This window comes from Rhinolophus ferrumequinum, chromosome 3, assembly GCF_004115265.2.
Source record: "Rhinolophus ferrumequinum isolate MPI-CBG mRhiFer1 chromosome 3, mRhiFer1_v1.p, whole genome shotgun sequence".
Taxonomy (NCBI): Eukaryota; Metazoa; Chordata; class Mammalia; order Chiroptera; family Rhinolophidae; genus Rhinolophus; species Rhinolophus ferrumequinum.
In genome coordinates, this window is record NC_046286.1 from 90,654,336 (window position 1) to 90,678,940 (window position 24,605).

General features: G+C 37.2%; 1 protein-coding gene across 1 annotated transcript in view; it reads left to right on the top strand.

Moving 5' to 3' along the window:
* ADGB (androglobin) overlaps positions 1-24,605 on the top strand; it is a 141,139-nt gene that overhangs the window by 63,645 nt on the left and 52,889 nt on the right. Inside the window, exons 14-21 of the mRNA XM_033095014.1 lie at positions 3,698-3,731; positions 4,607-4,790; positions 5,706-5,769; positions 9,316-9,418; positions 12,008-12,149; positions 14,134-14,248; positions 17,212-17,379; positions 24,263-24,395. Of these exons, the coding sequence (XP_032950905.1) occupies positions 3,698-3,731; positions 4,607-4,790; positions 5,706-5,769; positions 9,316-9,418; positions 12,008-12,149; positions 14,134-14,248; positions 17,212-17,379; positions 24,263-24,395 (943 nt within the window). The remainder of the gene's footprint in view (positions 1-3,697; positions 3,732-4,606; positions 4,791-5,705; positions 5,770-9,315; positions 9,419-12,007; positions 12,150-14,133; positions 14,249-17,211; positions 17,380-24,262; positions 24,396-24,605) is intronic.

The following is a 24,605-nucleotide window of genomic DNA, read 5'->3' on the forward strand; positions in this document are numbered from 1 at the left end:
GATACGTATCTCCGTATTTCTAAATAGAAGGCTTTATGATAACTGAGACATTGGTTTTATTATATATTGTTTCTCCTTTAGCACCTGTGAAAATGCTTCGTATATGGCAGACACCAGTATAGGTTTGTTAAATGACTGGATTCTGTTATTTTTTGATCTCTCAATGTAAACATTATTTCTCAACTTTCTGTTATGGAAGATAAGAATTGAGCACTCACTTATCTCCACATCCCTCCACTTTCCTCTGTTTTCCAGATATTTTTCATTTCACACCTTACCTGTGTAAGGATTATTACTGCTGAGGCAAATATTATGACATTTCTTTCCTTATGCAACTTTTTGTACAAGCTAATTAGTGCATTTTTTTCATTTGCATATTTTTCTATGACACATTAGTAGCCCTTTTCAAATGCTAAAGTAAAGAAAAGAAAGGAAAAAAAGAAAAGAAAAGAAAAGAAAAGAAAAAGAAAAGACCTCTAAACACCCTTTGCCACACAAACACATCATATGCTATTAATGCCAACTATTTTCCTGGAGACATCACTCGCTGGAATCCTTTGCTCTTTTGCTCCAGTTTAAACTTAAGGGAAGCTTGCCCCTGTCATCGTTGAACTTCCTTTTTTGTCTCTTTCTTCTGATTGATTTCTTATTTTCTAGAAACTTGTTCTCTTCCTAAGTGCCCTAATCCTAGGCACCTATGCCCTCATCCTCTAATATTGCCTGAGAAACTATTTATAGGAAGTGAAAATTACGAGAATTTGTATGTTTTAAAATATCTATCTTCCACCCTCCCGCCTGATTTATATTTTGGTGCGATATAGAATTCCAGTTTCGATGTTCTTTCTCTCAGAATTTTGAATTGCTTCCTTAATCCTTTGTCTTCCTCCTTCAAGTAATGATCTTGAGAATACAGATAACCTTCTGATTCTTGATCTTTTATATGTGACTCTTTCTGCCCTCTTGAAAAGTTTTAGAAGTTTTCCTTTTATTGTTGGAATAATAAAATTCTACAATGATTGGCCTTGGTGATGAGTCTTTTAATGTGAACTAGGTACTCCCTGAGCCTGTTCAAGCTGGAAACTCATGTTTTTTAGTTATGGAGAATTTTCTTATACTATTTTTTTGAGAACTTCTTTTTCTCGGTACAATATTAAATACATTCACATTGCTGTGCAACTAATCTCCAGAACTCATGTCATCTTACAAAACGAAAACATTATTTTAGTTTTTTAACAACAATTTCTCATCACCACCTCTCCTCAGACCCTTAAAATCACCACGTTACTTTTTGTCTCTAGAAATCTGACTACTCTAGGTACCTCATATAAATGAAATTATACAGTATTTGTATTTTGTGACTGGCTTATTTCAATTAGTATAATATCCTCACAGTTCATCCATGTTGTATCATGTGTCAGAATTTTTTTTTCTTTAAGGTGAAATAATATTGCCTTGCATGTATGTATCACATTTTTAATCCATTTACTCAGCAATGGACACTCGATAAATAATGCCGCCATGAACATGGGTGTACAAATACCTCTTTGAAATGCTGCTTTCAATTATTTTGGGTATATACCCAGATGTGGAATAGTTGTTGAATATGTATTTGGATACGGTGGTTCTATTTTTAATTTTTTCAGGAACCACCATACTGTTTTCCATAGCGACTGCACCATTTTATATTTCTACCCAGAGTGCACACAGATTCCAATTTCTCCACATCCCCACCAACACTTGTTATTAATGTGGTGTTTTGTTTGTTTGTTTTTGTTTTTTAAATAGTAGCCATTCTAATGGGTGTGAGGTGGTATCTCCTTGTAGGTTTGATCTGCATTTCCCTAAGGATTAGTGATGTTGAGCATCTTTTGACGTGCTTATTGGCCAATTATATATCTTCTTGAGATAAATATTCAAGTTCTTTGCCCATTTAAAAAAACATTTTTTGTTCTTCTTTATATATTCTAGATGTTAACCCTCTATGAAATATATCTTTTGTAAATAATTTCTGTAGGTTGCATTTTCACTCTACTGATTGTGTCCTTTGAATATCGGTTTTCTGTTTTGATGTAGTCCAATTTATCTATTTTCACTTTTGTTGTCTGCGCCTTACGTATCATATCCAAAAAAATCAATGCCAAATCCAATGTCATGAAGCTTTCACACTGTGTATTCTTGTAAAATTTTATAGTTTTAGTCTCTTTGTCTTTTGCATCAATTTTATCATCCAAACTTTCTATTGAACTTATTTCACTTTTCTATATTTAGTTTCTAAGAGCTCTCTCTTGTTTGTGATTATATTTTTGTAGAAGTTTATTATTGAAAAATGAATTTCTTTTTATCTTTCTGATATTGCTAATTTAAAATTTTCTCCTTCTATGATTGTTTCTGTTTTCTATGATTCTCTTCACCCACACCAATTAGTTTCTTTTATATAAGAATCTTTCTTCAGTTGTCTGGTCATACTTTGTTGTACACATGCATTTAAGGAATGTATGACATTAAAGAGCTAATGATTGGAAGCAGCTCTGTGGCACTGATAGAGCTTGACAACTGGTAGCTTTCATTTAGGATAATGGGATGAGTTAGCTTCATTTGAAGGTGAAATTAACTCCAAATGTCAGAATCCCTGAGGTGTTTCCTAGGCTCTGGTCAGTTTCTCCCACTGAGGCTCATCTAATCTGGGGTCCCAGGGATTGGCACACACTATCCATCAGTGTTATTGAAGGCAAGCAGCACAGAGTTTCTGAAAGTCTCATGGGTCAGCCTCTGAAAATTTACTTAATTCCTCTCTTCTCTGTATCTTAGCTTCTCCTGCTTTCCATGGTTTCTGTGAACCCAGAACTGCAGAATTCTCATATAATTTCTCCACTTAAGCAACTCCCAGTGTCCTGTTTAGGCAGAAGAACTATAGATGCTAAATGCATTAGGGATAAGTGGTGAATTGTCTGCTCCTTATATAGATGTTCAACCCATTCTTTTGTTTCAGTCCATATTTCATTCTCTAATTCTCAGTTGCCTACTAATTTTCTCTGGTGTCTTAAGAAATGAATGGGCTTTCTTCTTACTAACACTGAATATTCAGTTATCTCTACTCTGTTAGAGATAACTTCCACCACATTACATCATCCAAAATGTTGTCAACATTACCCATCATCAGTCTGTACAAATTTATACCATTTTAGCTTTTACACTTATTTTAATTGTGTTCCAGAGAAAACAAAGTTGTACATGTGACTTTGACTTAATTTTCCTTTTAAAATTTTGAGGAACCACTTTTGTAATTTAAAACTGTCTTTCTAGGTTTTATCCATTAATTGCCAACTATAATCTCATTATAGTCAACCTGTATTAACGACAGGTGTCTCATGTCAAGTTATACATCTACTTAGGGATATTACTGTTTTAATTTAACTATTATTACAATATGCAATCATTTAATAAATTCAAATATTCTGCATTTTAATGTCAAACTGAAACCCTCAATCAATTATTTCATTAAATTCACATTTTTTGAATTTTAAGATTAAAAACAAATTCTGTTTTACTGTATGCTTTGGTAAGTATTTTAAAAAATATAGTTCTTCAATGTTTAAAAGATTGTATTAACTCTTTTAAAAACTGTGGTACTTTAGATAGCTGTAATGTTTTATTAAACTTATACATGTTTTTTAAATGTGTTCCTTTCAATTCACAGGGTAATATTGCTTCACAGTTTACACCAGGAAAAGGTAAATTGATAATCTTCTCATGACTTTTTTTCATAGACATCAAAGCACAAAGGGGTCTCTCCTCTTGACAATGTTCAGCTCTCCCTCACCCTGCCTCTCATCAGGTTCTCTCTAGTGTCTCTCTGATGTACTGACTCTAATCTGCTCTGGGCAAGAAAAATCAGATCATCTCACTGGTTAAATTCATACTTAAAGTCAAAATAAAAGACGATCTGATTAAAGTCCCATGAGTCAAGTTCACAGGTTTTAATGCATGCACGTTGTGATCAAAGCACTAAAAGTATTGCAAATTCCTCGGTTCGTAAGTAAAGAAGACTTGGCCCAACCTGAAATCCCATAAAATGTAAGACAGCAAATTTAGGTTTAAGAAGTTTGTCAGAATTTTATGGAATTACCTGATGAACATGAAACGAGATTATGGAATCACCAACTGTGTGGACTAATCAGGTCACTTACTGAAATACATTAATCGCAACAGATCTTTCAAGTTTTCACTTCTCCTTCTGTTGTCTGAGCCGTTCCCACTTACATGAATATATCTGTGTATAGCAGTTTTCAAGTTCATAAGCTAGCTAATTTCTTTTATATCTCTATAATCTCTAAAGAATATGTGCCCAAATTTATGAAAGTGATTTAGAAGTTTCTGAACACTCTACTATGTGTATGCCATGAATAAATTCTCCCAAGTGTATGAAAATGTTTCTCTGTATGGACCTCCATAAATTTGAGGCTTGCATGTAAGTGTTGTCTCAGTAAATGTTTTCTCAAAAATAGACTTTGATATGTGAACTCCCCAGTACAATTTTTCATATCTTAATAATTTAATATTTAACAACATAGAAATATTTGACATGTCTGTCTCCTGCCACGCACAGATGAACTAACAGACCTTGGATTGAATGACACAGCCTATCCAGTTGAGGGATTTAATTTGGAGCGGGATTTGGTCAGCCAGGCAACAACACTACAGGAAAAATCACAGGAGGAACTTACAGCAATGAATACTGGTGTTTCTAAAGAAATATGGTTAGATTTTGAAGACTTCTGTGCATGCTTTCAGTAAGTACAAATTTTTTGTGTGCATTTAATATAGCAGATATATAAGCTTTTAATTTAAAGCTATTACTTAAAAGAGTTAAGCCAATGTTAGTCTGGTGTTGATATAATATCAAACAAAAATGTTAGAAGAAAAAAAATGTCAGAATTGATTGTCGACATAGAGCATTAAGAACCAAATCAGTTTTCACAGTTTATTCACTGAGATACATCATTTTTGTCCCTTTTAGGTGACTACTGTGTTTCTCCGAAAATAAGTCCCGGTTTTATATTAAGTTTTGCTCCAAAAGACGCATGAGGGCTTATTGCCAGGGGATGTTACCCTGAAAAATCATGCTAGGGCTTATTTTTCCGGCTAGGTCTTATTTTCGGAAAAACACGGTAATTCAATACAGTTGTTATTTTTCCCTAGATTTATTGAGGTATAATTGACAAAGAAAATTGTGAGATATTTAAAGTGTACATTATTTTGAATTGACATGTGTACATGTTGTGAAAGATTTCCCCATCATGTTAATTAATACATCTATCACTTCACGTATTTTATTTATTTATTTATTTATTTATTTATTTATTTATTTATTTATATATTTATTTATTTTGGTGAGAATATTTAAGTTTTACTCGTTTAGCAACTTTCAATTGTACAATCCAGTGTTATCCACTATGGTCACCGTGTTATACATAGATCTTCAAACATTACTTATCATATAACTGAAAGTTTGTACTGTTTTACCAACTTCTCCCTATTTTCCCCACTCTCAGTCCCTGGCACCCACTTTTCTCCTCTCTCAGTTATTTTTTGACTTTCATCTGTCTTTACCTTGTGCTGCCTGTAATTGAATCTAAGAAACTCAACATGTAGTACTAGTCTGTTGCATATAATGACAATAACCTGTTATAAATAATGTTTTTCAGGAATATCTATATATTCCACAAGCCAAGTTCATATTGCTTTAACTTTCAAAAAACAGAATTCAAGGTAAATATATTATGATCTCTTCTTTCCTATCTTATGCTTAAATCTATGATAGAATCATGCTAGCAAAAAATACCTTCAAATTTCTTAACTTGTAACATGATTATATTTTTAAAAATTCTTAGGATTTTCTGCTAATCTCTCACCCAGATGCTAAGCCAAATTCCACTACCTCTTATGGGATCCATCTGATTATGTGGTAGAGGTTCAATGCTGAGCTGCATTATTGTATAAACTCACATTGTAATAACTATGTACGGTATCAGATGGGTAATAGACTTACTGGGGTGATCACTTTGTGAGGTACATACATGTCTAATAACTATGTTGTTTAGGACACCTGAAGCTAATATAATATTGTATATCAACTACCATTGAAAAATAAGTTTTTAAAAATAAAAAATAAAAAATTTAAAGAATTTTTTTCTGTATTAATAAATGAAGGAGAAGCCCAAATAGATTCACTATGTTTGATTTCAGTTAAGTGTTTACTACAGTGTGTGCAGTTCCTAAAACATAACATATTTCTGTTATTTTTGCCCATGTTCTTCCCTCTGCATGGAGTTCATTCCGTTTCATTTTTGTTACCTTCATCTGACTAATGCCTCGCTTGGATTAGCCAGCATGAATGTCCTTGACCCTGAGACCTCCTTCCCTAGCCATAGCATCTGGGTTAAGTCCCCTGACTCCTTGCACGCTATTATGATCTATCCTCACCCGAACACTGGCCACTCGTCATCCTAACTGACTGATTAATTCTCAGTGCCCCTCCACCTACCCACCCACCTGATGTCAGCATCTTTAGGAGAAGGATCCATCCTTTCATTTACTATTGCAATCCGGTCCTGGCATGAGGTGAGAACTCAATAAAACTTTATTGAAGCGATTAATTAACAAATCTCACTTTGAGTGGAATTTTGGGGGAAAACTATGAGACACATTCTTAAAAACTAAATTGCCCTGAAACTTGCCTGTTGCTTTATGGGGCCATACAAGCACCCCCATCACCCCAATCCTGGGATAATCTTCCATCTCCATGAACAGTAGGCAGAGTTGGGGGAAGTCAGGAGTCTTGGAAATGACTTTTCCCATTGCATTGGTACTTGATGAAAACACAAGCAGAGAAAACCTTGTGAGCTTTCCTCAAGAGGTGCTCTGTAGCTGGTTGTCTGCTTTGAAAGTAAGAATCTAATCTGTTGTAGTCACTGGAGGATGGGCATCGGGGAATAAATAGTCAACATGGTCGTGGAGTCTATCTAAAAAAAACACCCAGAGAAATCCTTTGACTTTATGAAAAGAACAAAACAGTTAACAAGGAATAACTGAACCCAGAGTATGGTATGAGAATGATGTACAGTTTACAGTCAACTTCGCTATCCACATTCAAACTACTGGCAATAATACAATAATAGTAATTTATAGGTGCTTACTCTCTTGCCAACCCTGAACTAGGTTCTTCCTTGCATTAACTCCTCATAGCAAACCCTATGAAAGGCCTGTCATTATCATTTTTCAGGTCAGGAATCTGAGGCAGACCCAGTTTGAATAAATTTTTCAAGATCACCAAACTAGTTAAGTGGCTCTCACAAGCATCACGAGAACTGGGGTTGTCTCACGTGGAGCTGTGCCTTTTTTACCAAGTGGTCTTTAGAAAAAGCAGATTAGGCGCTCTGGAGCCTGACTGCCTGGTTTTGAATCCATGTTCTATTTGGGGTGGGACTCTGAGCAAGTTATTTAAGTTCGCTTCTCCATAAAATGGCAGTAATAAGAGACCTACATCATAGAGTTGGGGAGTAAATGAGATAATATATCTAAAACACTTAGAAGAATGCCTATTACTTAGTAAGTGAAAATAAATGTTGGCTGCCATTATTATTAATAAAGGCAGTTTGCATATGAGTATTTATTATACATCACCATCCGTGTGTGTGTGTGTGTGTGTGTGTGTTTGAAAAATGGCCAGCTGTTCTTTATTCTGATCCTATTTTTATGAAGTAATGATAAATACAGAATTTTTTTTTTCCTTTTAAAATCCCAGTTTGGCAAAATAAAATGATGACATCCTAGCCAGTTCTCTTCATTCCCTGATTTTTTTTGTTGTTGTTGTTGTTTAATATCAGTGGTGTCAGAAAACAATAACTTTTTCTTAATATGACCTGAAAGGAAGGATTGGTTGTGACCTGAGGGCAGGATTCCTGATTTTAGTGGCCACAGGTGCTGCCACCTGAGCTGAGGCCTCTCTCCTGCACCTTCCTTAGAAGGTCCATTGGTGGTCAGTGTGGGGTGAACAGGAGGCTCTCAAAGATGCCTGTGCTGGCACCAGGGAAGAGTCCCTCTGTGTGATCCCCGGGGCCAACCCAGCCCCAAATTTTCAGACTCTTAAAAACGACAGCCAATGAGCTCTGCGCAGAAAATCCTGGCCAGGCATGTACTCAGGGCTGGCCAATCCAGGGGTCCTTCATAGATTTCGACAGTGAATATTTGAAAGAACTCTCTCTATTACGCACATGTTGCAGCTAACGGGAAACAAATGAAAAAAAAAGTCGTCAAATATTAAGTATCGCAAAATATTGGGGGAAGCAATCATTTAAGCCCCTGTTACATTCTGTCAAGCATTTCTAGCAATCTTGTCATATTTGATTAAATAACAAGGTTTCCTTTTTCACAGTATTATGAGAGACTTTTCTTTCATATTTGAACTGGTTATTTAAATATTGTGGTAAAATAATATGAAAAGCTTTTAACGTGTAATGACAGTTACATTAATTTAACACATTTACCGTATACCATCAGTCAAAATTATGGTGAAGCACTGCAAATCTGAGAGGCAATAGTAGCGCAATAGTTGAGAATACCAGTCTTGGAGTCAGGTAGATAGAAAGACTTACTTTTGAATCTCAGCTTTGCTGCTTACAAGCTGTGACCTCTGGAAAATTACCCTCTCTGTTTGAGTGTCTTTATCCATAATTATGGATATTAACAGTACTACAGAGGATGGATTGAGATTATGTATATGTAATCCCTTAAGTGGCTGTCCTTTAAAGAAATTTCTGGTTTTGCTCTATTTTTTCGCTTCTCCAAAATACAAATCCAGTCTGGTACACTTGCATACAATAGGCACATTTCTTAAGATCTTGTAGAAAGAAGGAAGAGAGGGTTTATATCACTGCCAAAGTTACTCTGTGGCCTCCCTACCTATCAGGGACCCATTCTCTGAGCTCTGCTCAGCCTGGGCCCAGCCTCCTCTTCTCTTTGTCATTTCTGGGACAAGCATATATATATCCCTTTTCTTTACTCATGGAGATGAGCTTTGCCTCTCTTTGATATGGTGGCCCGTCTCACACAGGCCCTGCAGACCCAGCTTCCATAGACTATTACCAACATTCACCCTGTGTGGTTTTCTTCACGTCACGGCACCTGTACAGGACTTATTGTATGTGCAACACGGTAAGTTCTCTGCAAATGAGAAGTATGATATTATTATCGGAAGTGGGGAATACAGCATTATAGACTAATATGAAGTTCAATGATTGGTCTGATTTCTTGCAGTTCTCAGACGAACGTGTGTCCTACTATCTATTCGTGGATAGTCTAAAACCTATTGAACTACTGGTTTGCTTTTCTGCATTGGTGTGCTGGGGAGAATCTGGAGGTAAGAGGGCTCTGAGAAAATTATAGTCTTAAAGCCCAGCTCACTTTCACTTTCATTCAGTCTAGGGGAAATACAATAATAAGATTTTTTTCGGTTCTAGATAAAAGACCTTATTCCCTCCTCAGACTCCTACAACCATCTTACCCCTCAGACATCAAAGATGGTGCTTTCTCTTAGCACCGACACCTCTTCTTGTTGCTGTCATCTGTTTACCTCTTTGCTACACCTAAGCATTCTTTTTTTTCCTCCCTATCCATGTCATCATTCTTGATTCTTTCAAAATCTATTGAAGAACATGAGCTCTTTCTTCTTTAATTTGACAATTCTGAAGAACTTTTCCTCCACCCCACCTTGGCCTGCTACTTTCAAGATTGCACTTTAGAACTTGTCGTACCAATAACTGTATCGTCTCGATCATCTCAGTTTCAAGCTCTCTGACCACCACCCCCGGACTCTGCAGTAGATTTTCTCTAGCATTCCCATTCCTACAATTCTTTGGCTCCACTGGGACCACCATCCATTGACCCTACACTTTTTGTCTCTCTCTCCTTGTGTCTTTATTTCTCTCATTCCCAGCATAGTTTCCGTGGCTCACCATTGTAACGGTATCCTCATAAATGCCTCAACACAATTGTTCTTCTCCTCTCATCTCACTTTCTTGGCAAAATCGCAATATTGGTTGAACTCCACAGTGAAACTTGGCCCCTAACCTGTGATTGCATCCGAAGAGCTGAATGTAACTGGAGGAAAAAAATAACCATACCAGCTAGCCCCATTTTAAATTGAGGAGCCCAGATCTCAAAAGAGCCCCTAACCACGGATGACCCTTCTCTAGCTCATTCACTCTCCCACCTTCATTCTCATGGATGACTATGGCAAACTTTCAAATCTCTCTCTCTCCAAATCTCTAATACCCACTTGCATCCTCATTCATTTTCAGCTGATGGCCTTGCTGCTGTTTTCACTGAAGAAATCGAAAAAATCAAAATGACCTGTCTCGTCTTCCCATAATGAACTCTCCCAATTTGTTGTCAGCCAGCCTCCCATCCTGTTCTACTGGATGGACTATCCCTGCTTCTCTCTAAGGCCAGCCCCTTACACACATATGCACATACACACAATATATCATTCATTAATTCTTTGGCCTGTTTTTGTAAAGCTTTGTCTCTAACTCAAATTGACAGTATCTGGCACTGTAGAGGTAAAATAAATATTTTTTCGAATGCTTAATATTGAGTATCTTGCCAACTTTAAGGACAGAGACTATGATTTTCCACCAAGATATAACCAATGTTTTGAATAGTGTCTAGCACATAGCAGGTGAGCACTAAATGCTTGTTTAATAAACTATCCAAGCTTCAGCAGTGTAAGCTTAGGATTTCTACCTAACCAATAGTTGCTAAGCTATGCCGTGTCCTAAAACATTTAAATTCTACATGGTAAAGGTGTTTCAGGTCACGTTGAGGTCTTATATCCTCAAGTTGAGTGCTATCTGCAAATAGGGTAAAAAAGATAAGCCCTGGAGATCTAATGTATAGCACGGGGACTATAGTTAACAACACTGTATGGTATAGTTCAAAGTTGCTAAGAGAATACATTTTAAAAGTTTTTATTCCAATAAAAAAATTGAAAGTGTGCATGGTGATAGATATTAACTGAATTTACTGTGATAATCATTTCACAATATGTCATATATCAAATCATTATGTGGTACACCTTAAACTAATGCAATGTTATACGTTAATTTTAATCTCATTTAAAAAAAATTTAAGTATTTTACCCTCAGCTACTGATGAAGAATAGTCAATATTCTTTATTCATTTTAAGAGAAACACTCAAAATTAAATTTTTGTTAATTATTTGCTATTTCTACAGACAGTCAAAGCTCTGTTTTGTTACTATCTTAGGAAAATCTCTTATTCTGATATCAGAGGTGCAGTTTTTTGTTGTTTGTTTGTTTGTTTTTCCCTTTAAAATTGCATCTAAAGGGATATAGTAATTACTGCCATAGATAATAAAAGTGATGGTGTACTACCATGAAATATCCTTATCTGTCCTCCTTTTTCTAACTTTTCCATTCCTGTTTTCTTCACATGAGGAGATGATTATGAGGAAGAAAATATTAGGTTGGTGCAAAAGTAATTGAGGTTCAAAAGATTAATAATCGCAAAAAGTGCAATCACTTTTGCACCAACCTAATAGGACAGGGAGGAAGATCTGGGTTCCACTTGAATATTATTTCCCATAATTATTTACTCAGAGTAATTTCTGAAGTTTTATGATATCTCTAATTTTCTTCTCCTTCTCTTTCTCCATCTTCTTCTTTTTCTCCTCCTCCTCCTCCTCCTCCTTCTCCTCCTCCTCCTCCTCCTCTTCCTCTTCTTCCTCCTCCTGCTCCCCTTCCTTCTTCTTCTTCTTCTTCTTCTCCTTCTCCTTCTCCTTCTCCTTCTCCTTCTCCTTCTCCTTCTCCTTCTCCTTCTCCTTCTCCTTCTCCTTCTCCTTCTTCTTCTTCTTCTTCTTCTTCATGTTGTAAAGTGAAAGCCAGATATACTCTCATAATAAAATTTTAATATTTTTTCCTCTTCCTAGCTTTAACAAAGGATAGCCCCCCCATAGAGCCTGGAATACTTACAATTGAAACATTTTCTTGGAAATCTCTGAAGTCACGTGATCTTGTTCTGAAGATTCATACATATGCTACCAAGGCTGCTATGGTTCAACTGCCTGTCGGGTATGGAATGACTTTATTTTTTTCTCATACTAAGAAGTTTTTAAAGACTTGTGAACAGTTTATTACTAAATAATTAAACTAATAAGTACAATGTAGGATATTGCTCCTAAGGTGATTTCATAAGGAACAGGTCTATCATGATTCTTGAGAAAAATAATTTCACGAATAAATACATTGAAAAAGATGCTGTACACTGAATCCCCTTTTAGAAGATTCATAATTGTCAGAGTCTGGCAATTTCTTTAGTAAAGAATATGGTTTAAACTTGTTAACCAACTTTTCCTAAAATTCATTTATTAAAGACTCCTTTTCGTTTTTTAATAAATCTTATTGTATTCCTTAGAAAGAACCTCAATTTTATTTAAAACAGATTGAGAAACATAGCATTTCCCCTACCAATCTATAGTTCTACTTGTATTTTTAATTTTTTTTTAATTATTGGTGTCAGGTGTACAAAACAATGTAATGATTAGACATTTACACACCTAACAATTTGAAAACCCCAACAAGTTGACTATCCATCTGACATCATGCATAGCTGTTATATCATTGACTATATTTCCTATGCTGTACTTTACATCCCATATTTATTTAATACCTGTGTTTTGTTTTTAATTTTACTTGTAGTTTTATTTTTAATTAAGATAAAGTTGACTAAATGCATCACATTTTCCGTTTTTAAGAAAATATGTATAATCAACAAGTTTTTCTGATTTTGACACATAAAATTCAAAATATTATGTCACATTTCAGATCCAGTTTTTTTACTCATTTCCCAAGATCAGGCTAATTCATTGATCACAAAATCAATGAAACACTATGGCTCTTGCACAAAAAGGAAAGTGTAAGCAACAAAGTCAAAATAATCTATGGAAAGCATCCAATATACATTGATAATACATTTATAAAACTTCAATATTTCTCACATCTGTCCTAAAAACTCTGTCATGGAGAGATTCTCTCCAAAATCCTTATTCTGTCTGAATGCTTATTCATCGAGACAACCAAGGTCAGGGAACTAATAAAGAATCTTCGTATAGTCATGTTTTCCTCCCCTGGGCCTAACCCATCAACATGTATGTTTTGAATATGCTCTAAGTGTTCAGTACTGAGGGCAAGTGAATGTCCCTGCTTTCAAAGACACTAAAACCTGGTAGGAGAAACACAGTTAACATACAGGAAATTATGCATTTGTGAGAAAATGACTATGAAACCTACAAAGTCCTCTACTGTTGTTAGTGTCTCCATAAGAAATGTCCAAACCTGTAGAGAATTTTTATAAGCGTATTTGAGCCGAACTGATGACAATTGCCAGGAAGCAAGATCGCAAATGCTCTGGAGAATAACAGTTCCAGTATTTTTTATGCATTTGAAATTAAGGAGGGAAGTAAGGAAGATTACATGAAGGTGGGAGAAAGCAAGGCGGGGATTAGATTACAGGACAGTTAAGATTATGTGCTCTCTTGCGGGCAGTCACACTTTAGAAGGAAGGGTCTGAAAAGAGGCATTTCAAAGGTGTGTTCACCTAGGTGCACAGAAACAATGGGCAGGGGTTGTATAAGGCAAAGATAAATTTTACTAAAGAAGTCATAGCCTGGGGTGTGACTACCCACCGTGACCTGCCCAGTTAGGAATTTATGATCAGATCACCCTGTGAAGTTACTTTCTGAAGAACTCATTTTTCATCCACATCAGGGAAAATTCAAGCCGAATCTTTTGCGAGTAACTGCAGTGTATGATACCTCCAACGTGTGCAAGTTTTTCATTTAGTGTGACTATTTTTTGTCTGACATAATTAGTGAAACATAATTTTCATGATCTCTGAGCGTTCTTTAGAGTGAAAATTCAAAGGTTTTTATTCCATCTGTCTTAAAGAATTCAACTCTGACTAATGTTTGAGCACAAACTGACATCAAGAAACTCAGAGGCAAGGACCTTCAACAAGGGATACTCTTGGTCCTCACTTGTTATCCATTCTCTTTAGGAGACACGTGCTGCTCTTAAATGTGTCGGCCTCACTAGGGCATTCCATCCACATCTGCAGCATGGTGTCTTTTGTCATTGGGGATGAAGATGTTGTGCTACACAACTTTGAGCCGGTAAATATTTTAGCAACTGTGACTTTTTGTGTGTGTGCCTTATTTTCAAAGAATTCTATCTAAACCGTATTCCTATTTTTTATTCAATTTACCCATTTTTACCTTTTAAAACGATTAATTATATTCTGCAAGAAATTCCCAAATATGACATATACAATAAATAGAGATAAACTCAGCAGAAATACAAATAAAATGAAATAATTTTAGTTTTTCTCCAGCTGCCTTCACCTCTGCTCTGTTGAATCTCCTTTCATATCTGTTAATATCTCACACAGATTCCATCGTGTTATTGGTCCTTTGGGAGGTATAAAGGATCAATACAAGCCTTTTTAATACAGTTTAAAGGTTTGATATCAGATGCTCCTTTTACCACTTCCTTGGCCTGAGGAATTTGGAGGATGTGTCTCTGGAATTCAGGAGAAAAGAATCATGGAAGGTGCTGTCACTTCATCTCCTTTTTCTCCTCTTGGCCTCTCCTTAGTTTCTCTTGCTCCTCTGCTCTGACAGAGCCTGAAAGAAGAGATGAGGTAAAGGGAGCCACCCTCTCCCCTGAGGGCCCATTTTGGATTTAGATGTTCTTAAAATGGCATCCTCTTTAGAGATGTATGTATGTGAATTTGGGGGTCAGATTTGCAGAGGGTCTTCCCACTGCATAAGTCAGCTTCACAAAGCACATCCTCTTATTAGTGAGATGGGATCCTCTCAGCCAGACAGTGAACTTCTTGGTCAGGTTAGCAACAAGATGGCTCAAGACCAGTTCCCTTATGCTGTTTTCATGGCCCGGACATGCTCCAGTCGTGCATTCTTGCCTCTCTAGGCAGTGGTTGGCATGGCTCCCTGCTCTCTTTGCTGCACCATCTCTCCCCAGGCTTCTCCCTCATGCTCACTGGACACAGGAGGACAATCAGCAAGCCCACCTTAGAAATAGAAGTCTCATTCCATTAATGATGTTTACCCTGCTTATTTTAAATTTTTGTTTTCTCTTCTTCTTTTTAAAAAATAATTCCACCTTAGTTAGCAGGGATTATCCAGTTTATTTCTTAGTTAAGTGATTTAAGTTCCTAGGTGGTTAGTTATTTTGGTCAGTGAACTTGTATTACCCTGGGCTTATCAACTCTTCCATCTTATAAAAATTATTGGGTTTCAAAGCCAAGCCCCAGTTTTCTTCAGTTCAGAGAAGACGCAAAGGGGTATAGATCCAAAAGCAGAGAGACTCAAGCTCCTGAGCCATACTTGATCACGCCCAATGCTATCGATTGACCAGACAATTTTATAGTCATGGTTTCACCTCAGAGAGAAACGCCACTGGGAAAAGTCTTTCCCTAGGCTTTGGGGAGTTGGGGAGTAGGTAATAGAAATATAAAGTCATAGAGGGGCAAATCAGTTGCACCTGTTTTCATCAGCTTCTCACCCCAGCAGGGAATCTGTGCTGTCCACCCTACTTGCAGGGCTATTCCTCAACATTGCTGAAGGGAAAGGTGGAGCAATGATTGCACCACAGCACCCACCCTAGAAAAAAGAGCCAAAATAGACTTTACAAAGTTTCCTCCAACTTTACCCCCTTCATGCTGCTCCTGGGCACCCTCTGCTTTGGGCAACTCCTCCACTACCACCAACTACCCACCGCCAATCAAGATAATATGCAAACTCCTCTGGGTTTCTTTTTCCTTTTTTAAAATTCCAAATTATAGATTTATTGCAATTTGACATCCAATTATTTCCCTTCCCACTGTTTTATTAAGGTATAGTTGATAAATAAAATTATAAGATATTTAAAGTGTATATCATGGTGATGTGATATACATTTATGTTGTGAAAAGATATTCCACCTAGTTAATTAACACACCCCTAAACTCACGTATTTACCACTTAGCGGAGTGGAAAGAACATTTAAGTTCTGCTCTCTTAGCAAATTTCAGTTATACAATACAGTGCTATCAACCGTAGTCACCATGTTTTACATTAGGTCCTCAGACTTTATGTGTCTCACTGCTGAAAGTATACACTCTTTTACCCCGACCCTTCAGCCCCTGGCAAACACTTTTCTACTCTGTTTCTGTTTCTATGAGTTTGACTTTTTTTTTTTAGATTCTACATGCAAGTGATACCACGAAGTGTTTCTTTCTCTGTATGACTTAGTCCACTTAGTACAATGCCCTCAAGTTTCATCTATGTTGTCACAATTCCAGAATTTTCTTTTCTCTCATGGCTGAATAATATTCCATTGTGTGGTGTGTGTGTGTGTGTGTGTGTGTGTGTGTGTGTGTGTGTGTGAGAGTGTGTGTGTGTGTGTGTCTCACATCTTCTTTATCCACTGATGGACACTTAGGTTTTTTCTGAATCGCTAATGTGAATAATGCCGCAATGAACATGGGAGTGCATATATCTCTTCAGTATCTTGTTTTCATTTCCTTTGAGTTTATACCCAGAAGTGGGATGGCTGGGTCATATGCTAGTTCTATTTTTAACTTTTTGAGGAACTGCCATACTGGTTTCCATATCCCTATCTCCTTGCTTTTATCGTTTCCTCCTAGTGGACAGGAGGCAGCCAGCAGCATGCCAGCTCACCTCTTGTCTTCTTGACCTTTATTGCTCTCTCCCTGAATTGTTCTCTGCCCATCAGCCCTCAAACCCCACGCAGTTTTTGTCAGGTTAACCCCCTAGACATGCTTCAGAATGAGGTCTGGATATTAATCCTGTGGAGAAATTTCCCCCAGCCCCCAGTACAAAGCAGGTGTTAACACTTCCTATGTGTTCCTACTACAGCAGGGATCCTGTTCCTTGTTTTAGACCTCTGAGACCACAACACTTAGTAAAACACCTCGAGCAAATAACTTACGTTATGTATAACCACGGAATCAACCATATAGCAGAATTTTAATATATTAACAGAAATTAAATTGTTGTAAACTTAATTACCCTTAAATAAGTGAAAGTGAATCTGGCTGCTGTTGTCTTCACAGGAGAGCTACCGATTTACAGACCAGTCTCTAAAAATTATGAAGGCTATTGGAAATGTGATTGCTAATTTCAAAGATAAGGGTAAACTCGCTGAAGCTCTGAAGGATCTTCAAACAGCTCACTACCCGATAGCTCTCCACGACAAAGAACTCACTGCACAGCACTTCAGGGTAAGCATGTTCAGACTATAGATATGATGTTCCCAGGAGGATACTTTCTTTTGTTAGGTGACCACCCCCACCCCAAATCAGAGCTTGAGAAATATTTTGGATGGAGACAATTTATTTGGGAAGTGACTTTGGGAAGCAGAAATGAGGGAGTAGAAAGAATGAGATGAGAAAGAGAAAAAAATGTATGTTAAAAGATGTGATATTTGCTGCTGTGGCTACTGGGACTGAACCGTCCAGGGGATCATTCCACTAAAGGACGGGGAGATGGTTGCACTGGTCCACCTTCTCTTTTCCCACCGAGAGATGGTTGCCCTCAAGGGCGTTCACTTCTTCCCAGTTAAAACTGGTGCCTGGGCTTGGGTAGCATTCTGGTTTAGCAGAAAACCTTGAGAGAATGGAACAAGGAGACCTCGTGATAACCTCCAGGTCTGGGTTTTTCAACCCAGACGCTATTGATATTTTGGGCCAGATAAATTTTGTGGGACTGACCCGTGCACGGTAGAATATACAGCAGCGTGGATGGGCTCCCCTCTCCAGATGCCAGCAATATCCTTTTTTGACAATTTAAAATGACTTTCGACTTTGTGAAATGTCCCCTGGGGTGTAGCATTGCCAGGTTTAGCAAATAAAAATACATGACACCTGGTCATATTTTTTTATTGAAGACTTAATTTTTTTTTTTTAAGAGCAGTTTTAGATTCACACCAAAATGGAGAGAAAGCTACAGATATTTCCTATATGCCCCCTGTCCCCACACAGGTACAACCCCCGTCAATATCAACATCCCCCCCCCCACAGTGGGACATTTGTTACAATTGATGCACCTACATTCACACATCAGAATCTCTCCGAGTCCATAGCTTACATTAGGGAGCATTTCTGGTGTCGTGCATTCTATGGATTTGAACAAATACGTAGTGACATGTATCCATCATCATGATATCATACAGACTATTTTCACTGCCCTAAACATCCTCTGTGCTTCACCTATTCATTCCTTTCCTACCCCAGCTCCTGGCAGCCAAGGAGCTTTTTTTTTTCACTGTCTCCATAGATTTTTGCCTTTTCCACAATGTCATGTAACTGCAATCAGACCGTATGTAGCCTTTTCAAATTGACTTCTTTCACTTACTAGTACTATACCTTTAAGATCCCTGTGTCTTTTCATAGCTGGATAGTTCATTTCTTTTTAGTGCTCAATAATATTTTATTGTCTGGATGTATCACAGTTTATGCATTCACCTGCTGAAGGACATCTTGGTTGCTTTCAAGTTGTGTCATTATGAATAAAGTGGCTATAAACATCCACGTACAGCTGTGTGTATGAACACGTTTTACTCCTTTGGGTAAATACTAGTGTGCATGATTGCTGTGTCATATAGTAAAGAATAGATTTACTTTCGTAAACCACCAAAGTTTCTTCCAAAGTGGCCATACCATTTTTCATTCCCATCAGCAATGAAAGAGAGCTGTTGCTCCATATCCTCAATAGCATTAGGTGTTGTCAGTGTTCCAGATTTTTGCTATTTTAGTAGGTGTGTAGTGCTACGTCATTGTGTTTTAATTCGCGTTTCCCTGATGACATATGATGTGGAGCATCTTTTCATATGCTAATTTGCCATCTGTATATCTTCTTAGTTGAGGTGTCTCTTAAGCCCTTTGGTGGGTTTTTTTAATCAGCTTGTTTGGTTTTTCATTGTTGCGTTTTAAGAGTTGTTTGTATATTTTGGATAATAGTCCTTTATCACATGTATCTTTTGGAAATATTTTGTCCCATTCTATGACTTGTTTTCTTATTCTCTTGAGATCCCCTTCCACATAGCAGAAGTTTTTGATTTTATAAAGTCCAGCTGATAAGTTCTTTCATGGGTCGTGCCTTTAGTGTTATATCTAAAAAGTCATTGTCATGCCCAAGCTCATCTAGGTTTTCTCCTAGGTTATCTTCTAAGAGTTTTATAACTTTGCATTTTACATTTCAATCTGTAATATAGTTTCCCCCCCCCTTTTCTCCCCGCCAGTAATATAGTTTGAGTTAATTTTTGAGAAAGGTGTAAAGTATGTGTCTCGAATCATTTCACCAAGTCAAATTTTAATTTCATCTAAAGAAACAGCATGTGCAATATATAGGACATACTTATATTAAAAATTGTTCACACACAAATAATTGTTTTACCTATTATTCCAATTTAATTGGGCATTGGGTGTTTTGGGGGAAAGGTAATTAAAAACAAAATTTCCTCCAAACTCAGAATATCTCTCCACAAACGTAGAAGAGAAAACACAATTTTGTTGTTGAATAAGCATTAAATCAGGATGAGTTGCACATCAAAGCAATCCACTAAACAGATTGCAAAAAGAGAAAGAAATCTCACACTTTTGTGTATCCAAGCAGATATAGCCCATTCCAGACATGTTCTGAAGATAAATGATAACCAGTGCTCTAGTAAAAGGACTTGATGTGTCACATAGAGTGAATCCTAAATTCACGTGGTATTTGGGGTGGTGACTAATTGGCTTTATCCAGAAGAAAAATCAACTTCTCATATCTTTATGACAAAAGGTAGTTTCGCAGGTATGTGCCTGCCGAAGTGAGGCCCCAACCCTCCTCAGGAACTGGGAAGTCAGCACCACCTCCCTGATGCCTACTTTTCAAAGAGATGGTTCCCAGGTCCTTGAAAAATATATTGCTGGATCTTAAATCTGGCAAGAGGCATATACAGCTTTTAAAAAGATTTACATACATTTCAAAGAGAGAGGAAGAACTTGCAATTATAACTTTTCTGAAGTAAATGCTCTAGGAGAAGGGAGGAGTCTCTTCTCTTATTTTCCACAGGGAGTATTAAGTCCTCTTACCTTTGATTTGTATTTGCCCTTACAGTGTTCGGTATTTTATTTGGCAACCCTACCAGGGATGCAAATCATTCCCAAATGGAACCCATTCACCTGGGCATGTGTAATATACCTACAAGAAATATGTGCCATGGTCTACCTCTTCGACCAGTATGATCATGCCTCCCTTGGTGAACTCTTCTCATCCACTATTCAGGGCATCTCTAGGTGGCTCGAGGTGGTGCTCACAATCTCTAATGATAATGAAATCATTACATGACATGATAGCTATCGTATCCACTGCTAATGCTGTTTGCAATTATGGCCTCAAGGCCATAATTGGTATTCGGTATCTGTCTCTCCTCTATCTCCCATTCTCGATTTCTCTTTCTTCTGGTCAAAGTGCCAGCTGATCTTGCCTGGTGGGTGACCCAGACCTTCAGTCCTGATGAATGTGAGATCTTGATTGCCTTAGTCTTATCAGGCCACAATTGCTGCAGTTAATCATGTCTGGTAGAAGTACCAAGAAGTGTCCCTTCAAATCCAGACATAATTCTTCCTGTCCCCTCTCCTCCCCCTACTTTGTTATATTCTTTCTTTTCCTCCTCGTCCACCAGGATGAGGAATTCAAACTTGTCCTCAGGATGAGGCATATGCATATGTCCTAGTTTAGATTTATTGTAAGTTATATTGTATCCCCTGGTGGGAATATTTTCTGCCATCCACGTCTAGGAATTAAGTCCTCCAATCCAGCATGCTCCCTGTCGTGGGGACAGAATACACTAATTATTGCAAATCGACCACTGGAAATGATGGTGAGAGAGACCAGTCTTCTTTCGATTTTTAAATCCCAGGTCTGTATGTTTTAGCTATTACAGACATAGCACTCCATATTGGTCTTTGGTTCTTTACATATATACTGCATCCTGGAGGAGACTGCCTCGATTCTGCAGGGTGTTATCTTCATGCATCTGAGCTGAGCCTTTTATATCCCACTCTAATCTATGAGGAATTTTATCTATTCTATGTATGGTATATATTAGAAACAATGGGTCCCAAACATTCCCCAGTGGTTAAATCTTCTCTGTATAACGTGATCCTTAGTCCAAGGGAAGTTAAGCTGGATCCTATGTTTTTATGTTTGTAAATCAAATTTTCTGAAATCTTTTGGATAATGATGCTTGCAGAAGTCCTGAGGACAGGGAAAGCAAACTCATATCTGAGGTGGGTGTCAAATGTAGTAACTTTTGCTGCCCCTTCTTGATAGAAATCAACTTGCCACCAAGTGGCTAACTGGACTCCTCAGAGAATGGTACCATATCAAAGGATCACAGTTGGTTTCTGCTGCCTACAGATGAGACAGCAAATCCTGGGAGAAAGAGAGCCCATGCTGTTGGGCCCACTCATAGCCACTGTCCCTGCTATCAAGATTACTTGTGAATGAGCCCGTTGTCACTATCCCAGACCTAATGTGTTAAGGGGTCCTTGTGCATATATCATTTACATAAAAGGCTGCTATTTTGATAATGGAACATCTCCATTTCATACTTTGAAAATTACACAGCTATGTGACATTTTCAGAGCCAAACCCCAGAAATCAATAGATTCCAAGTTTGTCTACCGCAAACAATTCTCAACATATCATGAGCATTGTACTATAAGTATCCCGTAGATAAAGACTCTGTCACTAGTAAATAACATTAGTTGTGCCAGGCAGTCTTTTATTAGCATGTTTTTGACAGAATTGGACCAGGGGATCTTCTGTTCTTTCCCAGGGTAACTAAATCTCCTGTAGACCCCTCTCTTGCTTTGGATCCTGCTCAAAGCTGATGGCTTTTTGAGTTGCTCAATACGTCCATTGGCATAGTACTCCCAAAAGCAGAATATTCTACTACCAAAATCCAGAAAAGACCCTCAAGCACTGTCTTTCTTAATTGCAGTGTTTTATTTTTTTACCTTAGAGGGAATGTGTCAGCATATCCAGCCCTCTGGACACCTAAAATCTCCATTAACATGGTAAATCCGTGAATCTCTATAGGGTTTATCCCCCACTCTCTAGCATGCATGTGTCTTAATCAGGAATTCAGAGTACTGGCCCCTTTCTGTCCACAGGTCTGAATTCACTGAGAGATGAGACATCAGCATTCACATGGAGACTAGAGTGATGTTCTCTAGAATATCAAGATGATCCAAAACTCTGAACACTCAGTTGTAACAGAGTAGGAGGATTAACATAATCATGTATTTTTTCTTTAAATTTGTATCTTAAGATGTTGAAATATTTAGGGCATTTTTTTTTTTTGGCATGTCACAGAACACACATCTAACTGATTTAAGCCACAACAAGCAGCTGGATATGCTGATCTATTATAAAGATACCGGGACATTTTCTTGAAACCTAAGGATAGGAATGACTCAGTGAGGAACTTCAAAGAGGGAACAGAAAGCCCTTAGGACTTATCTGCTTTGTTCTATTTATAGACATGTTTTCTCTACTCCGAAGCTCACATCATGGAAAATATGGCTTCTAAGTTTTACATCCTTTTCCCACATGAAGCCAGTTTAGAATATCTTAATCCTGACTTCATATTATTGGCCAAAGTGACAATGATTTGCTCAGCTTGGGTTAACTGCTTGCTCTCAGGCTTGTCTAATATTGCCAGCTGATAGAGCTAATACTCATATAAGTTGTGAGATTAGGTGCCTATTTTTATACATATGGGGAGGAGTGAAGAGTTGTCAGAAAATGTGGCCTCAGTAGGAAATGTAATAGTCATATGCATTTGAAGGGCATTGTATTTCACCAATTCTAAGACGCATCTTTCATTTCACACTTTAACATCGGAATAAAATCAGACTGTGTCATAACTGGTGGTTCCTTACACTTGTTGCTGGCCAAGAGGCCGCCAGCATTCTCTGCACATGCGTGGACTTGTTCAGGTTCATATTGTCACTGCTTCAAAAGAAATAAGTGTAGTGTTTGACAAAAGCCTAATCCTTTAAGGAAGAGAATTTACTGGCATAAGAAAGCCTCTCAAAAAAACCAACCAATCAACAAACAAAACCATGAAGGGAGAGAGATTGTCCTCACACCAAAATGAGTACCCCCTGGGGATTAAAAAAAAAAAAGAGAGAGAGAGAGAGGGAAAGGTATCATGGCTTCATTGTCATTCTCAGTGGCATGACTAGATAAATGGAAATCCTTACTTAGCATTTTAGGATAAAAACCATTAAAAAATCGGAAGAAGGAATATGTGTTCTTGTTGTGCTCTAAAAACCTTCCTTCAATCAAGATAAAAAATGAGCCAGAATCAACACTGAAGGTGGGTCAGTGGCTTAAGAAAAACCCCAGGAACAAAAGTAGGCCACTGTTTAGGCAATGGTGCATCTTCAAAGCTTTTACAACATGAAAGACAACATTGTATAGGAAAAAACAGATCTTAAGTAGTTTCAAAAAGTGATTTGCGAGAGTTAAGAGTTTGAATATGAATAAGTTTTTGGAATACATAACCAACCTTTGTAGCTTATTTTATTTTTTTCATGTATGTTTAAATGTGATACGTGATGAAAAGCTATGTCTAAATAAATCCAAATGAGCTTTTTCAATAGGAAATAGATACTCGTAGATAATAAAAATTTGTTAAAAACTCTAAGTAGCATATTTCTTTCATGTAGCACATGGAATAATAGTGTGTCTTACATCATAGAATTAATGAAATATCGTATTTAACTTGCTTCAGCACAAGGACCATATTTTTAATCTTATACTGCATATCCTCAAGCAATTTAATGTTTTAGTTTGATTAAGTGTACATAAAAACATCATTATAGAGATTAAATTTTATTAAATTAGACATAGTTGAATGATAAATAATGTTGTTCTCTACTGAGTGAGATTTTGAAAAATTTTCTGAGAAATTGTATGTATAGCTTATATATATACATATATATATATATATATATAATTTTTAGCGTTTCTGAAGTTTTTTAAAGGATCCTGACCAGGAATTTTCTTGGTTTAAAAACTATACTAAAATATTTTTAACACTTTCAGGTTTTCCATATATCTTTATGGCGTTTAATGAAAAAAACTCTAACAAAATTTTCTTCAAACTTGAAATTTGCATTCCGTGCTATGGTCTTGGACTTGGACTTACTCGATTCCTCCTTGGAAGAGGCTTCTTTAGGTACTGGTTAATTTTAGAGATTTATTTGACAAGGGAATTCCCAGGCTTACATAAGCTAAATGATTTGGGAACAGTGCACTGAGAGTGTCTGAGGAGGAGGTCGAAGAGGTCTACATGGACAGTTGCATAGTGTAAGCTGTGCTCTCAGAAGCTCACAGGATTCCAAGGTTCTTACGTGTTCTCTACCCCGCAAACACCCAGAATGTCTCT